General features: G+C 53.2%; 2 protein-coding genes across 2 annotated transcripts; both read right to left on the minus strand.

The window, feature by feature from the left end:
• Window positions 1-1164: 1164 nt before the first annotated feature.
• On the minus strand, window positions 1165-12214 carry LOC144329410 (golgin subfamily A member 2-like). The gene is given in 22 exon segments (XM_077938799.1): window positions 1165-1437; window positions 1524-1572; window positions 1574-1643; window positions 1646-1719; window positions 2720-2936; window positions 3544-3784; window positions 3936-4132; window positions 4251-4502; window positions 4886-4973; window positions 5168-5275; window positions 5383-5396; window positions 5399-5471; window positions 6310-6451; window positions 6782-6840; window positions 8240-8325; window positions 8415-8507; window positions 8592-8646; window positions 9811-9891; window positions 10072-10131; window positions 10561-10624; window positions 11434-11630; window positions 11927-12214. Coding segments are annotated over 22 exon segments (2664 nt in total). The 3' UTR covers window positions 1165-1281.
• On the minus strand, window positions 11434-14006 carry LOC100430472 (golgin subfamily A member 2). The gene is made up of 4 exons (XM_028851970.2): window positions 13789-14006; window positions 13443-13693; window positions 13228-13335; window positions 11434-12479 (listed from the first exon to the last, which is right to left on the minus strand). The coding sequence occupies exons 1-4, from the start codon at window positions 13853-13855 to the stop codon at window positions 12450-12452; spliced, it is 456 nt and encodes a 151-aa protein (XP_028707803.2). The 5' UTR covers window positions 13856-14006; the 3' UTR covers window positions 11434-12449.
• Window positions 14007-14398: the final 392 nt, after the last annotated feature.

Here is a 14398-nt window from a genome sequence, read left to right on the forward strand (position 1 = left end):
CAGAGAGGCCATGAAGCTTCCTCGAAAGAAACTCTGAGCCTCTAGCTCTTAAATAACAATCATCATCATCCAGAAATTTAAGGACTCAGCCCTGGCCAAGGCGGCAAAGGGTCTGCACTTGTGTGTCTCACCCCATTAGACAGGGGCTTGTCTTGCTACTCTAAGGGTAAAAGGGTGACGGGGAAGGGGTGATAGGGACATGGTAGGGGCAGAGTCTCCAGGCCCACTTCTCCAGGCTTTGCTGACAGTAGCCTGCTTTTTATTTTTTAAATTTTTATCCATGACTATTTTTTAATCCCATAACTTTTTTTCTATAACTTTTCCATAACTTTTTTCCATAACTAACTTTTTTCATAACTTTTTTCTTACAACTTTTTTCATAACTTCTTTAATCCCATAACTTTCTTTATCCCGTAACTTTTTTTCCCATAACTTTTTTTTAATCCCATAACTTTTTTTTTTAAATTTTGTGGCCTGTTTTTAGATGACAATGATGTTCACCTCATCTGCACCTGTCTCCCTCATTAGATAGGGGTCTTATTTTGCTACTGTAAGGGTAAAGGGGTAACTGGGAAGGGGTGGCAGGGACATAGTCGGGGAGACCCTCTGGCCCCACTTCTCCAGGCTTTGCTGACAGTGGCCGGCTTTTAGATGATTGTTATCTTCACCTTGTTCTCCCGAGCCCAGTAAAAAATGGGGATGCAGGGGTTGCTGCCCAAGCCTGGGTGCCCCTGGGGGTTCTGCACCTCATGAAGCAGCCGCATGATCTGCTGTGCAGTGGGGCTGTTGTGGGGAGAACCCTCCCCGGCCTCTTCTTGTTCAGGCTCCACACTGTGGGAGATCTTTGGAGACGGGGAGGCAGGGCTCAGAGCACCGTGTGAGCCCTCCCCTCATCCTGCCAGCACACCTTGCCCAAGGGCTCTACTCACCACCCTGCGAGTCGGCAGCCCCAATCTCCTGGGGGGCTGGGTCCCCTGGAGCGGGCTCATCAGCAGGGTTCTGGGCAACTGCCAGGAATCTGCCATGCCACTCGTTGTGGCCGCCCATAAGCTGCAACACCAGCTCCAGCAGCGTCACCTGGAGGGAGGGGTGCTCAGCTGCCACGTCCATGCCCACGCCCACCCCCACCCCCACCCCTGCAGAGATGTTGCGCACCCTACCTTCATCTCCTCCTTGTCCTGGGCCAACCTGCTTACGTACTCATCCTCCTGGTGCCACGTCTTCAGCACTGACCTCTGGCTCTGGTATGATGTGATGTACTTTCCTGCAGGAGGACAGGGCTCAGACACTGGGGCCCCTCTGACCACCCTGCAGCTCCGCCGGCCGTGCCCCGGCCTCTCGCTCACTGATGGTGCCTGTTTCTCCAGACAGCTGAATGCAGCGACATTCCAGTTTCTCCACCCACTCCTTCTCCCGCATAAGCTCCATAAAGCAGCTCTGGAGTCAAAATAATGGGGTCACATCCCCGCAACAACCTGCCCTGCCCCCACCCTTCTTGGCCATGCCAGGAAAGACTCACTCACCTGCAGCTTCTCCATGGTCCCCTGCAAGGCCCCATGGCTCTGCCCACACAGAATCGCCCCCAGTCCCTGGGGCTGAGGTGGCCGCCTCTGGCTGCTTTTGGGCCAAGGCCACCAGGTGAGAAGGCGCTGGCAGTGCACCCTTTGCTCTTTCAGCCGCCCATGTGGCTGTGCCTGCTCCTCTTCGGCACTGGCTAAAGCCAAGTTTTAAAAAGTCACTAGTGGGCAGGAGGTGCGCATTCTTGTAGGGGGATACACAGGATGAACGGGCCAGGGCAGTAGAGAGAAGCCCTTCCCTTGGGGCCTCACAGGGTGCACCTGTTGGGTCTCAGGTGAAATGGAGTCTGACCACTGGCTCTGAGGGAAGGGGTGAGAGTCCAAAGAAATCAGAAGGCAGAAAAACCAAGAGCATAAGGGTGTCTGGGAGGGAGCAGAGAGGGAGGCAGCAAAGGTGGGGCAGGGGGAGGCAGGCTCACCATGGCCTCCCAGTTCTCCAGGTCCTCTAGGATGCTCAGCATGGACCAAGGCTCCTCCTCCTCCTCCTCACTCTGCAGTCCATCTCCTATGGAGGTGGGGGGTGGTGACCAGAGGGGTCCTCAGACAACCCAACAAGGGAGGTACAGTGGGCCCACCTCTGCTCCCACCCTCACTGTGTAACCCTAGGTCAGCCCCTCCCCAGAGAGGAATGAGCAGCTGTTCTGTATTTTTATTGTATTTTTTTAAAGAGCCAAGGTCCTGTTATGTTGCCCAGGCACAGTCCCACTACCTATCGACCTGGGAGTTCTGACCTGCTCCACTTCTGACCTGGGCCAGTTTACCCATCCTTAGGCAACCTGGTGGTCCCCCGCTCCCAGGTCACCATATTGATGCCGAACTTAGTGCAGACACCCGGTCTGCATAATGACCAGCTCTTCTAAGGGTCTCTTCCAACTCCTCAATCCTATGCTGCTAACAGCCCCCCGCTCCTCCTGGGGCTCTCTCCTCTTCCTCTGAGTGGTCTCCCCCGTACCTTCCCCAGGGAGAGCCATGAAGCTCAACTGGGCCTGTAGCTACTGGTTCTGCTTCTAGGCGCTCCTAAGGGGTCAGGAAAGAGAATGAGAAGGCACAGAGGCTGCCAGGTCTCATCTCCCTCGGGCACCTGCCCTCAGCAACTCCGTTTCCTGGGTCTCCTGCAACTCTTGGCGGGCCATCTCTGCTACTCTTTTCTCTGGTGCTGCAGCTGGTCCACGAGCTGGATCTGCAGAAGTAACTGCCTGTGCAGTGCCTCTTTCTCAGAGATCAGCTGCTGACAGTACGGCTGCAGGTGGCCCCGGCACTGGTTTCGCTGCTGCGGCAGGCTCTGAGCCTCTTGGCTCTTCAGCTCCACCTGCAGGAAGACGCTGGGTGTGAGGTCAAGCGGTGGCTGGCTTCCAGATTCTGGGCCCAGAAACAGGGTAACAAGGGCACCGTGGGACACTGTCGCCTGCCCAGGCCCCTGGCCCCTTGTTCCAGGCCTAAGTGACTGCCTCCCTTGCCGAGAGCCCCATGCCGCCTTCCCCAGCCTCAAATCACACACCCTTTTTCCACCATTTAACCTGTAAGCCACAGGTGGAAAAGCAGGAGCCAACCCCCATCTGCTACGTGTGCTACATGCCTAATGCTTTCCACGTATTATCTCATTTAATCCTGAGCGCCTCTGTGAGGAAAATGCTCATTTCCTTTTTAAGTGAAAGAAACCAAGACTTAGAGATGGAAAGCAGTTCAATAGTGAGCAGTGGAGCCGAGGCCAGAATTCAGTTTGAATCTAAGGAGCCTCTTATACCACTGTCTTTTCCCTGTGATTGGAGGGCTCCATGTCTCTAGCTGGGATGATAGCCAGCTAGAGGATATTGGGAGGAGTCCAAGGCTACCCACCTCTAAAAGTCAGAGGGCAGGAAGCAAGAAATAGTCATGGCACTGCCCTGGAGGGTGCTGGGGTCACATGTACTGCTCACCAGAGGCAGCTGCCTCTGGCCTCCCACTTCCCTTCCCCAGAGGCTGGTACCCACCTCCCTGCCCTTCTTGAGTTGGGCGAGGGTTACCATCTCCTTCAGCTCGCCCAGATGCTTCTTCAGTTCGTGTTTCCGGGAGAGCGCGCGGCTGATGGTGGTACGGTCGTTCTGCACGGTTTGCCTGAGCGCCTCCACCTGCTCCTCCCAGAGCTCGGCCTTCCGCTCCAGCTCCAACAGCCTCTCCTCTTGTTCCAGCAACCTCTCCTCCTGCTCTTGGTTCAGGTGACTCAAGCCCTCATTTTCTTGCACTTGGGCTTAAAGCCGTCCTGTCAGATTCTCCAGCTCCTTCCGCAAGTGCTCAGCCTCTGCTTGTAGCTGCTGCTCCACCTTGGAGGACCCTGCTGGGGACTCCGGGGGCGAGGGTTCAGCTGAGAAAGGAAGCGGCCTTCCGCTCCTGCTCCAGCAGCCTCTCCTCCTGCTCCAGCAGCCTCTCCTCCTGCTCCAGCAGCCTCTCCTCCTGTTCCAGCAGCCTCTCCTCCTGCTCCAGCAGCCTCTCCTCCTGCTCCAGCAGCCTCTCCTCTTGTTCCAGCAACCTCTCCTCCTGCTCTTGGTTCAGGCGACTCAAGCCCTCATTTTCTTGCACTTGGGTTTAAAGCTGTCCTGTCAGATTCTCCAGCTCCTTCCGCAGGTGCTCAGCCTCTGCTTGTAGTTGCTGCTCCACCTCGGAGGACCCTGCTGGGAGCTCCGGGGGTGGGGGTTCAGCTGAAAAAGGAAGCGGCCTTCCGCTCCTGCTCCAGCAGCCTCTCCTCCTGCTCCAGCAGCCTCTCCTCCTGCTCCAGCAACCTCTCCTCCTGCTCCCAGTTCAGGAGACTCAAGCCCTCATTTTCTTCCACTTGGGCTTAAAGCTGTCCTGCCAGATTCTCCAGCTCCTTCCGCACGTGCTCAGCCTCTGTTTGTAGCTGCTGCTCCACCTCGGAGGGCCCTGCTGGGGGCTCCGGGGGTGGGGGTTCAGCTGAGAAAGGAAGCAGACAATAAGGAATACGGGCCTCTGGATTCTCAAAAAAAAAACCCTCCTCTTGGTGCATAGCCCATCTCAGGTTCCCCAAACTTGGCCTCCCTGCTGCTAACGACTCCTCACGCCCTGATGGTAGCCAGACTTCCAAGCCACTTTCAGGTACAGACAACTGTGGGTGGCTGACAACAGGCACTTTTTCCTCTTTGCTGATGGGGACATTGAGGCTCATGAAGATGACAAGACTTGCCATCTCCTGGCACAGACCTCTTTCCCTCTGCCTCAAAGCCTTTCCATGCGCCCACCTCCCTGGGGCATTCTAAGCCATCCCCACAGCCCTCTGACGCCAGTCCTGCTCCCAGGTCACCCCAGCCCCAGCTCACCCATCTGGTTCCTTAGTTCAGCCAAGCTCGTCTCCAGTTCCTGTACTCGACTCATGCTATGTGCCCTCTCCTCCCTCAACGTGTGCACCTGCCCAAAGCACAGGGGGAAAGGGCCCTGGAGAGCAGGGCTGGTGGCTGGACAGGCTACCGTCTCCCTCTCTGCCCCTAACTCCACAAAGCCCAGACCCATGAACCCCCTCTGGCTGTGCTCCTCCCATTTCACAGATGCCTGGAACAATCAAGTGACCTATCTGTGGTTGGGGCTGAAGGGTCAGGTCTCACCTTCTCTGACATCTCCCGCATCCTCTGCCACCACATGGCACTCTCTCCGTGCAGATACTGGGCATACTGGTCTCTCTCCATTTGCAGATACTTCAGCCACTCCATCACCTACAAGAATGGGCACAGAAGTCAGGAAGGGCTGTCACTGGTCCTCACCTGTTACTGGCCCCCTGGGGTCACCTTCCTTCCACATCCCTCCCTCTGCAAAGCCTCACCTGCCCCAGGTAGATTCCAGCTGTGCCCATTCCTCCATGGGCTGCTGTAACTGCTGGTTAGCATTAGGGCCTTCACACCAGCTAGACAACTGAATGGTAAAGAAAGAGAAGTTTCTATCTGAGGAGGCTGGGCCGTTCCACACAGTGCCGCTTAAAAGGGCTCAAGCTAGGCTCAATGTACAACTTGGTCAATAAAGATCTCTACTGTGAAGTTGCTTTGCTTTAGAAATAAAAAATAATTTTAAAGAGATCTCAGGCTGGGCATGGTGGCTCGTGCCTGTAATCCCAACACTTTGGGAGGCTGAGGTGAGTGGATTGCTTGAGCTCAGGAGTTCGAGACCAGCCTGGGCAACATGGCGAAGCCGTGTCTCTACAAATACAAAAATTACCCAGGCATGGTGGTGTGTGCCTATAGTCCCAGCTACTTGAGGGGCTGAGGCAGGAGGATCGCTTGAGCCTGGAAGGTAAAGGCTGCAATGAGCCGACATCACGCCACTGCACTCCAGCCCCGGTGACAGAGCAAGACCCCATCCCAAAACAAACAAACAGACAAACAAACAAGAACCTCTACTCTGTTATTACCATGGAATAGTCGAAGTGTTGGCTTGAACCTCAGAAGGAAATAAACAGACTCATGAGCTAGCCATATAAGTGTAATCTATAAAATAATGGTTTTCATCTATGATGCATTAAAAAAAAAAAAAATTTAAGCCCTAACCCTGAGATTCTGATTCCCTAAGTCTATGACAGGGCCCCAGTTTGTAGATTTTTAGCAGTCTCCAGAGGATTCTATGGCAGGACCAGAACAAGGACCCAAATTTTCCAGCTCTTGGCTGGAGCCTCCCTATACCCTGCATGATCCCTAGACCATGACCATGTCCCCAGCTGAATGAGGCTCCCACCACCCCCGGGGCTGCAGCCTCTCGCCTGTTGAAGCGTGAGGTCAGTGAGTTCTAGTTTCTTTTTCAGCTCCTCCAAGTTACGCTGCATCCCTGCCTTGTCAGTCAGTACAACTGGAAGCTGCTCTGCCAAAGCTGAGTTCTCCTGCTTCAGCTCCTTATTGCTGTTGCTATGGCCAGAGGCAATAGAGAAAGGAATGAACAAAGAACAGAAAGTGCTGCTTTGGTGATCAACCCTCTACCCACACCCCACAACCACAGAACCGTGGCACTGGAAGGGACCTCAGGAATCAAAAGTCACAGGTGGCACACCAGAGAGAAGACATGAGTTGCCCAAGTATACCATGAGTCAGGGGCACAGCCAGCACTAGAGCTTAGCCTGTGCACACATGCAAACCTGTATGACCACCTCACCAAGCTCACCTGCACCCCTCCCACCTCCCAGCACATCACCCATGCTAAGGGCCCCAAACCTCCCATCCCACCGTCCCCCGTCCTACCTGTTCTTATATAACTTCAGCCTGAGGGCATCACTGTCTCCGGTTAACTGGTTGTTGTACTGAAAATACAGAAAGGTGAAGTCAGGATACAGCAGGCAGAGGAGCAGCTGGCAGACCAGGAACGACAGCTACAGTGACTATTCCACAGTAACACTTCCTCACTCTCAATCACGCCTGACATGTTTTCAAGGCATTTCCAAGCCCACAGTCTCATTTGTTTCTCAAAAGAACTCAGTAAGGGTGGAAGGGACAGGGAAGGAGATCAAATTTATAGCTGGTTACCAGAGGCCCAGAGAGATCAGAGAATATTGCTATTGTTATTACCGTTATGACTGCCACTGTTGGAACCTTTATTGAGTGCTTCACCAGGCACCATGCTAGCAATCCCATTTAATCCTCACAACCACCATAGCAGGCAGTTACCATTATCACTTCTATTGTGTAGTTGAAAAACATGGCGTGTCAGAGGTTAAGTGCTTGCCTAAGATCATCAGACAGAGTTGGGATTTGAACACTCAGGTATATCTGATTTTCTAAGCCCATTTTTTCGCTGTCAGGCAGGAAAATAGGATCTGGAGGCAGGGAACATAAGGCCTGTTCACACTTCAGCTATAACAGGAAATATCCTCCCTATGGGGCCTATGGCTAAATGACTTTGTAACTTTACTTCATCCTCTCCATTTACATAGGGCATACCCGAAGTAACCAATGGAATCCTCTAGGGGGTAAACTCCCAAAAATTCTTTAACGGTGCCTTTGAGCCCTTATGCTCAGGTGCACTCCCACACTGTGGAGTGTGCTTTCAGTTTCAATAAATCCCTCCATTCCTTCCTCACTTTGTGCATTTTGTCCAATTCTTTGTTCAAGACGCCAAGAAGCTGGACACCCTCCACTTTTAACAGCTGGGGGTGGGGGCACAGAAAGAAAGGGGTATAATCTGGTGTTCAGTTTTTGAAGGGTACACACCCATAGTCCAAAACTCAGAAAATACAGAAGGGAAATATCTCCCAGCCACCCCGTTCCTCTCTCCTAAGTTTTTTACAAATCCTTGCAGACATGTTTTATGTATATTATCATAGTACACACACAAACACACACACACGTTCCCTCTTTCTACACAAATGGTAACATACTAAAGATACTCTTCTGTACCTTCACAGTGCAAGTACCATACCCCCACCTAGGACTTGGCCAAGGCCACAGCCAGGTAAGGGCAGGGTAGGCACTTGGCCTCCAAGCTCTGCATCCAGTGCTCGCTCCCAACAGTGCCCCCAACTCACCCACAGCAGCCGACACAGCCCCAGGCTGACTCTAACAACCACGCACGAAAGCAGCAAGAAATGGCCCATGTTGCTTTCTGGGCAGGACACTCCATCCTGCAGAAGGGACCTAAAGGTCCCTGACTCCTCCATCTGGAAAGCCGGGCTGCCAGGGTATGGGGCAGGTGGTTGGACTTACCCTATCTGCCTTCCTCTCCTCCCGTTGCAACTCACCCACATGCTTCCAGGAATACTGCAGATGGCTGGCCAGATCCTCGGCCTCTTCTAGAATGAAAGAGGTTGAGATGGGACCCAAAGGCCTAAAGGCCTGTCAAAGCGCCAGGTTGAAGGATGATGGGTGCCCAGATTCCCACCTTCAAACTGCCTGGCAGCATGTTCAGTGTGATACAGTGCTGTATTCAATTCTGCTTTCTCAAACATCAAAATTCCAGTTACCTGATTTGAACCTTTGGGAGAAAAGCCAAGCAAATGCTGAAAGAGAAGGAAAGCAACATTCTCCAGAGGACAGGAGGGAACTTCACACCCTCCACTCACCTGTAATTGCCTCTTTAGGGCTCCCTGGTTTTGCTGGCTTTCTTGCTTTTCCTGTAGGAAGAGGAAGACAGAGCTCTTACTAGGGGGAGGCAGAGATGGCTCAGCAAGGGACTTGCCCCCTGAATGCCACCAATGCCCCAGGACAGGCCCACCCATGGGACCAGGTTATCAGGGACCCTGTGGGGATGAGGTGGAATCTGGGGGATAAGCCTTCTTCTCCAGGCTGTGAGTGGGCAAGACGAGACTGGGGCCTCTACATCTGAGTGCCCCCCAAACCCAGCAGTCATGCTGTGAGCAAAGAAATCACATTACTACTTCCAGTTGATCCACAATTTCTTGGATGTGTTATTTCCTTGGGAGAGTCAAAGGAAGGTGACCAAGGGTGGCCCCTTCAACTCTATTCCCCAGGCCAGGAAGCAGTAGGCAGAGGCCAGAAGTGGATTTTAAAGGCAAAGTTCTCAGACCCACTGGGACCATGAACTGGTCAACTCTCCTCAAGCTCCCAAGGACAGAGGATTTGGGTCTTTGTTGGTTTTGGCCCACAGCCACAGAACTGAAAGTCTGAATCTGGATTCTCCCGAAAGGACAGTAACATAAACCTTTAGAGATGGAGTCTGAGAAAAGCTCACCCTCTACCAGCTTATGATTTAGAAAGGTGCATTCACTCAACAAACATAGACTGAGCACATACAGGCCAGGTATGGTTCTTCACAGCAGAGATATAGGACAGAAAAGGACAGACAGGATCCCTTGGCCCTGAGGTTTACATTCTACTGGACCTTTAAATCATGGACTCTCAGAGCTAACAGAGACTTTTAATACTCTCTAACTCTACCTCCTTGGGAAACACAAGCCCAAGGAGAGGTGGATTGTCCAGAATCAAAGAACAAATTAGGGCCTGAGTCAGGGTGGAAATACAGGGCTCCTGAAAACCAATCAGGCCAGTGCTTCCCTGAGACGCCACAACCCCAGGGCATGTGTGGCAAGAGCTGGAGCAGGGGTGTCTGGAGAAGAGACAGTAGGCAAAGAAGGCAGCAACAGAAGAGCCATGATGCATGCTCTGTGCTCTGGGGTCCCTCCAGCTGAGGCCACGGCCCCCCAGCTCCCCATTTGCCCTTGGCATCAGGGACCCCCAGTCCTTTCTTCAGGGCCCCAAGGGGAAACTGGAGCCCAGGACTTGCAGTGTGGAATCAGTGGACCCCATTGAACTCTTACCAATGACTTGATGGTTTTATTCAGTTGACTGATTGTTATATAACTTGAGCCCAGGGTGACTGTTACCTCTTGGTATCTGCTCTGAGGCACATGAAGAGAGGAGTTGGAGGAGGATTGAGGGGAGAGGTAGAGAGAGCAATCATTAGGGTTGGGGTGTGTGTGAGCTGTCTCAGCTGGCAGAGGGGCACCCAGCCCCCGCTGTGGGAGGAGGTTGGAGGGCTGGCCTGCAGGGTCATTGGGTCATGGCCCAGGGCCTCTTACCTCCAGATCCTTCAAGGTAGCAGATGATGCAGGACCCTCCGCATAGATACGTGTTGCTGACTACAAGAGATGAGGGTGCGCATGGAGATCTTCTGTCCCCGCAGTGTCTGAGCCCTCTGACTTCCTTTCTTCCCCAACAACTGGCAACATTTTCTTTTCTGCATAACTTGGACCCTTCATCCTGTAACCTCTTTGTGCCAACTTCTTTCATGGTTCTTATCTCCCCACCATCCTTCCCTCCCAAGCAGCTCTCATCCGGTGTTTCTACAGGAGGTTACATAAAATGATGTAACCAGCCACAGGGTCCAACTCCTTCATATGAACAGCTTCAAGGAAGAAGCCTCAGGGAAGAGGCAACTTCCTCAACATTGCCCAGCAAATCGGCTGGTCCCAGGATCTTCCTTCTCTCTTGTGATCCCTGCCTCAGCTTCTTTCTATCATACTTTCCTTCTCCCCGCACTCCCCTCTGGGCCACAATTTCTGAAGTACCTCAGAAGCAACGCCATTGAGCTGTTGGGAGAGTTGTTGCAGGCTCTCGGTTGATGAGAAGGTCCTAAGGGCAGAGACACAGATGTCAGGAGTGCAGGTGGCTCAATGGGAAAGAAGGTCTTAGACACTGGTCTCCCTGACTTCCTCAGCCTAGAGACTGCTGCCCTGATAGGAGACACTCACTTACTTTCATCCATGAGATTGTGGCTAGCATCATCATTCTATGTGGGAAGAAACATATGAGATGGTCACTCAATTTCTGTAAGAATCACCGAGGGCAGGGTGAGCCAAGTTACCAAGCTCATTCCAACAATATTCTATGTCCCCAAACCTCAAGGAAAAGCCCAGGTTCAGCCTTCCCCCATCCCAGTCCCCAGGAAGGGCACTTCGCCCTAGGGAACAAACTACTTGTGAAAAAAGAAGAGAATCCACAGTAGGTACAGGAGGGCAGTAGGCAGAGGAGGAGGCATGAACCTGAGGTGCCACTATACTAGCGAGACTGGCACCAGGGCAAGGGACACCACCAGGTAATACGGTGTCATCAGCAGGTGGCTATACAGACGCAGCATGGTCTTTGGCGTCTGTCACAGAACAGAGCGCAGGGTGTTAGGGGGCCACGCGGGAGAGAAGGTGCCTTGGTGCCATGGACACAAGAGTGTGGAACAGGTAGGACAGATGCTGGTGCAGTCAGACTGACAGTCACGCATGCTTGGAGCCACTTGGGGGTGTGGATATGGTTTGCCCAGGCCTTGGGCTGCTAGGCAGAATTTCGAATGGCCAAAGCTCAAAGCAGGGGCTGCACAGCCTCTTTCATGAACACATGAGGACCTCACTCCCCCTGGAGCTCAGCAAAAGACAGCAGCAGGTTCTGACCTGTGGCAGCCACAGCAGGCTGGAGGAAGGTGCACCAAAGTCAGGGAGGAGAAAGGCACTGTTCTTCCAGAAGGCCAGTCTGTGCCGCAGGTGACCCTAACTGGGCCCCTCCTGGGCAGAGGACAGTGATGAGGAAGTAGTAGTCTGGGCAATGTACAATGTAGCTGTCTGCCTCTCTCTTCTCCCTTGCCTTCTCCCTTACAGTGGCATAATCAGTGGGGATTACCATCTCCTACAGCTCACCCAGCTTCTCTGGCAGCTCCTCCTTGATGTGCTGCTCAGACTAAAGTGCACTGGTGATCTCCATGTTCTCATTGTTCTGGACAGAGACAAGCAATCACGCCTCCCACTGCAGCTGGAGATCCCAGAACTTGGTGTCTGCCTCCCATGGCACCGGGAAGGATGGAGGCAGTTTAGAAAAATGATCCCCTCTCCCCCACAGCCATCAAAGCAGGGCTCTGGCTCACAGGTCCCTTCAGAAGTGTCACTTCACATGAGGGCTACACTGCCCCCACTTAACAGGTGGGGAAACAAAGTCTTGGAGGGCTAGGGAGGAGGACAGTCTCCCCAGGTGGGATGCACCAGTTTTACAAAGCTGCTCTCTGCAGCTGCTCCTTGAGCTCAGGGTTCTGGGAGAGTGCAGGGCTGATGGTGGTGAGGTCGTTCTGCATGGTCCCCAGGGTTTGCCTGCGTACCTCCGCCTGCTCCCCTCAGAGCTCAGCTCCAGCAGCCTCTCCTCCTGCTCCCAGTTCAGGCGTTTCAAGCCCTCATTGTCTTGCATGTGGGCCCACTGGAGCTGTCCTGCCACACTCTCCAGCTCCTTCCACAGGTGCTCAGCCTCTGCTTGTAGCTGCTGCTGCAGCTGGAGACCCCAGAACTTGGTGTCTGCCTCCCATGGCACAGGGAAGGATGGAGGCAGATCAGAAAAATGATCCTCTCTCGCCCACAGCCATCAAAGCAGGGCTCTGGCTCACAGGTCCCTTCAGAAGTGCCACTTCACATGAGGGCTGTGCCCCCTACTGGGGGCTCCAGGGGTGAGGATTCAGCTGAGAAAGGAAGCAGACAATAAGGGCCTCTGGATTCTCAAAAAAACCCTCCTCTCGGTACACAGCTCCTCTCAGGCTCCCCAGACTTGGCCTCCCTGCTAATGATTCTCAAAAAAACCCTCTGCATTCTCAAAAAAAAAAAAAAAAATCCTTCTCTTGATCCACTCCTCCCCTCAAGCTCCCCAAACTTGGCCTCCCTGCTAATGATTCCTCACACCCTGATGGTAGCCAATCTTCCAAGCCACTTTCAGATAGAGACACCTGTGGGTGGCTGACAACTTTTTCCTCTTGGCTGATGGGGACGTTGAGGCTCGTGAAGATGACAAGACTTGCCATCTCCTGGCACAGACCTCTTTCCCTCTGCCTCAAAGCCTTTCCATGCGCCCACCTCCCTGGGGCATTCTAAGCCATCCCCACAGCCCTCTGACGCCAGTCCTGCTCCCAGGTCACCCCAGCCCCAGCTCATCCATCTGGTTCCTTAGTTCAGCCAAGCTCGTCTCCAGTTCCTGTACTCGACTCATGCTATGTGCCCTCTCCTCCCTCAACGTGTGCACCTGCCCAAAGCACAGGGGGAAAGGGCCCTGGAGAGCAGGGCTGGTGGCTGGACAGGCTACCGTCTCCCTCTCTGCCCCTAACTCCACAAAGCCCAGACCCATGAACCCCCTCTGGCTGTGCTCCTCCCATTTCACAGATGCCTGGAACAATCAAGTGACCTATCTGTGGTTGGGGCTGAAGGGTCAGGTCTCACCTCCTCTGACATCTCCCGCATCCTCTGCCAACACAAAGTGCTCTCTCCTTTCAGATTCTCAGCGTGTTGATCTTTCTCCATCTGTAGTTGTTTCAGTAACTCCATCACCTGCAAGAATGGGCACAGAAGTCAGGAAGGGCTGTCACTGGTCCTCACCTGCTCCTGGCCACCTGGGGTTATCTTCCTTCCACATCCCTCCCTCTGCAAAGCCTCACCTGCCCCAGGTGTGCTTCCAGCTGTGCCCGCTCCTCCATGGCCTGCTGTAACTGCTGGTTAGCATCAAGAGCTTCATAACCAGCTTCAACTCCTCCATCTGGGAAGCTGGGCTGCCAGGGGATGGGGCAGGCTGTACGACTCACCCTATCCATGTTCTTCTGCTGCGTGGAGACAGCAAAGAGAGTTCGTTCCAACTCTCCCGTAAACTGCTGCAAATACTGCAGGCGGCTGGCCAGATCCGTGGACTCTCCTGAAATGAGAGAAGTTGAGATGGGGCCCAAAGGACTACCCCTAAAAGCCTGTCAAAGCGCCAGGTTGAAGGATGATGGGTGCCCAGATTCCCACCTTCAAACTGCCTGGGAGCACATTCAGTGTGATACAGTGCTGTCTTCAATTCTGCTTTCTCAAACATCAAGATTCCAACTGTCTGATTTGAACCTTTGGGAGAAAAGCCAAGCAAGTGCAGAAAGAGAAGGGATTCACCCGAAAGGACAGTAACATAAACCTCTGTGAGGCAGGAAAATAGGGTCTGGAGGCAGGGAACCTAAGACTGTTGTGCGCCGACTTCCTAGAATCAAATCGAATAGTAAATAGTGAGAAGTTCAGATCTGGGGAGCCTGGGCTGTTCCACATAGCGCCCTTTAAAAGGTCTAGAGCCCGGCTTAATGTACAACTTGGTCAATAAAGATCTCTACTGTCGAGTTTCTTTGCTTTAGAAATAAAAAATTAAATAATTTTTTTAAAGATTTCAGGCCAAGGATGGTGGTTCATGCCTGTAATAACACCACTTTGGGAGGTGGAGGTGGGTGGATTGCTGGAGATCAGGAGTTCAAGACCAGTCTGGGAAACATGGCAAAGCCCCGTCTCTACAAATACAAAAGTTACCCAGGCATGGTGGTGTGCACCTGTAGTCCCAGCTACTTGAGAGGCTGAGGCAGGAGGATCGCTTGAGCCT

The sequence above is a fragment of the Macaca mulatta genome, chromosome 7 (assembly GCF_049350105.2).
Source record: "Macaca mulatta isolate MMU2019108-1 chromosome 7, T2T-MMU8v2.0, whole genome shotgun sequence".
Lineage (NCBI taxonomy): Eukaryota > Metazoa > Chordata > Mammalia > Primates > Cercopithecidae > Macaca > Macaca mulatta.

Bases quoted from the DNA above. Each gene is read 5' to 3' on its own strand.
- LOC100430472 (XM_028851970.2), bottom strand. From the start codon at position 13,855: ATGTTTGAGAAAGCAGAATTGAAGACAGCACTGTATCACACTGAATGT. The intron at 13,336-13,442 runs GTGAGGCTTTGC...CCATTCTTGCAG, and splicing joins TGGAAGCACACCTGGGGCAG to GTGATGGAGTTACTGAAACA. The intron at 12,480-13,227 runs GTGAGACCTGAC...TTCCTTTCTCAG, and splicing joins TGCGGGAGATGTCAGAGGAG to CTGAATCCTCACCCCTGGAG.